Source organism: Poeciliopsis prolifica, unplaced genomic scaffold (assembly GCF_027474105.1).
Source record: "Poeciliopsis prolifica strain line A6 unplaced genomic scaffold, Auburn_PproV2 SCAFFOLD044, whole genome shotgun sequence".
Lineage (NCBI taxonomy): Eukaryota > Metazoa > Chordata > Actinopteri > Cyprinodontiformes > Poeciliidae > Poeciliopsis > Poeciliopsis prolifica.
In genome coordinates this window covers 302,293-305,018 of record NW_026562419.1, presented here as the reverse complement: position 1 = coordinate 305,018, position 2,726 = coordinate 302,293, and the positions used below count along the sequence as shown (strand labels likewise).

Below are 2,726 nucleotides of genomic sequence, written 5' to 3'. Positions count from 1 at the left end.
TGTTCAGACACCGGGTCCGTGGCGAGGAAGAGCGGGGCTGAACTGTGACCTCTAACGGTCAAATTTTGGGCAATAATTAATTTTTCTAACGTACACTTGTGAATAAAAACATAGGTCTGATGTTGAAGTTATAAAACCAGTTTTCTATTTATATTTTGTAATAATGTCTGGAGGGCCCCTACCAGCAGCTACTGGGTTCTCTTTGTTTACCTTGATATCTCAGCCTTATAATTCTAGATCTCAGAGGTGCTGAAATCAAATTAATGACATGTGAGAAGTTAACTGTTTATATATGAAGGTTTTCCTGATTTACTTTTTGTTTCAAACAGGTTTTATTTCAGTCTCTATGTAAATCGATTCTGTCACAGTCTTTGACTAAACAGAAAAATAGAAAAAGACCATCATTATACTTTATCATCTAAAATTATAGAAAAAGTTTCAATGACTTTTTTATCTGAAATTCAATCCACATCGTCAAACCATTTTGTAAGCAGAAAATTTATTTAAAACCATGTCGAAGAAATGCATCCATTTCTCCAAATCATTAAAATAAAAAATATGTACAAAGGATAAAAACACAATAAAGACTCCAAAATTTCAGAAGTCTAAATCTCAAAGCATTCAAACTCATTGTTTGTTAGACAATCTCTCCCTCAGTCTCATTCAATAAAATGGAAATATAAAACCGGCAGAATAAAATTTTTAAGAATTTCAGCTAAATATCCAGATTAAAATGCTTTGTAAGCAAAACCTGCTACATTTAAGAATTTAAGTCGGTTGCAATTACTCCACTTCCAAACAGCAACTTACTGAGAATCTTGAGGTTCACATTGTGCCATCAAACCTGTGCGAGTTCTCATGTGAACAGTTACATTTATTTAGAGTGAACCTTTTTCTACTGAATCTACAAAATAAAAGCTTCCAACCCGTGTGAATCTTCATGTGATGACTTAAACTGGATCTATACACAAAACATTTTCCTCACTTTTCACTAAGGCTGCAGACATGACATGGTGAGCTGGTCTAATAGTCAAACCTCACAGCGGAGAACAGAACAGTGGCTGAGGTCAATAACATCGAGGAATCAGATCAGCTTCACATGCATGTATCTGCTGCTCACCAATGTCCCAAAATTAAGGAAATCAACATTTATTAATCAGCCAGCTGATAGATTAATGCACAGCTACTTCTCACCAGTGTGAATTCTGTTGTGAGATGTTAAGTGCTGTTTTTGACTGAAACTTTTTCCACATATCCCACATGAGAAAGGCTTCTCACCTGTGTGAGATCTCCTGTGACGATTTAAACTTTTTTTATAAGGGAAACTTTTCCCACAAATCACACATGAGAAAGGCTTCTCACTTGTGTGAGTTCTCATGTGATTTCGTAAATCAGACCTAAAAGCAAAACTTTTCCCACAGGTAGCACATGAGAAAGGTTTCTCCCCCGTGTGAGTTCTCATGTGACAATTTAAACTTCTTTTATAAGGGAAACATTTTCCACAGGCCCCACATGAGAAAGACTTCTCACCTGTGTGAGATCTCATGTGTTGAACTAAATGAGATTTATTCAAACAATTTCTTCCACAAGTGCCACAAGTGATAACCTTCTCACCCGTGTGAAATCTCATGTGAAGAGTTAAACTTTGCTTTTGAGTGAAACTTTTTCCACAGGTCTCACATGAGAAAGGTTTCTCACCGGTGTGAACTCTGATGTGATTAACTAACTTAGATTTCTTCTGAAAACGTTTTCCACAAGTTTCACAGAGAAACGTTTCTCACCTGTATGAATCGTCATATGAGCAAGTAACTGACATTTAGACACAAATTTTTTTCCACAGATTGGGCATGTGTAAGATTTCTCAACAAAGAAAATTCTCTTGTGTCTGTTTAAAGAGTTGTTTAGATGGAAACATTTTCCACAAGCTGCACAAGTGAACGGTTTTTCACCTGTATGAATTCTCATGTGATCATTTAAACGACTCTCTTTAGGGTAACTTTTTCCACAGGTGGAACATTTGAAAGGTTTCTTAGCCGTGTGAGTTTTCATGTGATTCATCAAAGAATTATTTCTAGAAAAGGTTTTATCACAAATTTGACAAGAATATAGATTTTGGTCTGGTTGAGCTTTCATGTGCGTTTCTTGTTCTGAAGTCTCTGTTGAGTTTTTCTGCTGTTTGTTCAAAATGTCATCAGTTTCCTGTTTCATCACAAGATGCTCTTCATCCTGACTGATGGAAAGTTGCTCCTCTTCCTCTTTGATCTGCAGAAGTTCGGGTTCCTCTTGATCCAGTTTTATCTGCAGAGGTTCTGGTTCCTCTTGATCCACTTTCATCTGTAGAGGTTCTGGTTCCTCTTGATCCAGTTTCATCTGTAGAGGTTCTGGTTCCTCTTGATCCAGTATCATCTGCAGAGGTTCTGGTTCCTCTTGTTCCAGTTTCATCTGCAGAGGTTCTGGTTCCTCTTGTTCCAGTTTCATCTGCAGAGGTTCTGGTTCCTCTTGATCCAGTATCATCTGCAGAGGTTCTGGTTCCTCTTGTTCCAGTTTCATCTGCAGAGGTTCTGGTTCCTCTTGTTCCAGTTTTATCTGCAGAGGTTCTGGTTCCTCTTTTTCCAGTTTTATCTGCAGAGGTTCTGGTTCCTCTTGTTCCAGTTTTATCTGCAGAGGTTCTGGATGATCTGGATCTGAAGTGAAGTTTCTCTCTGGGTTTCTTATCTCATTTAGAT

At 37.5% G+C, this 2,726-nt stretch overlaps 1 protein-coding gene across 1 annotated transcript; it reads right to left on the bottom strand.

Annotated features, from left to right (window-relative positions):
• Positions 1-1,195: 1,195 nt before the first annotated feature.
• LOC129376565 (gastrula zinc finger protein XlCGF71.1-like) lies at positions 1,196-1,965 on the bottom strand (the record flags this gene model as incomplete). The annotated part of the gene is made up of 3 exons (XM_055056162.1): positions 1,867-1,965; positions 1,615-1,726; positions 1,196-1,530 (listed from the first exon to the last, which is right to left on the bottom strand). Coding segments are annotated over exons 1-3 (546 nt in total), but the record flags the coding sequence as incomplete, so codon positions are not given.
• Positions 1,966-2,726: the final 761 nt, after the last annotated feature.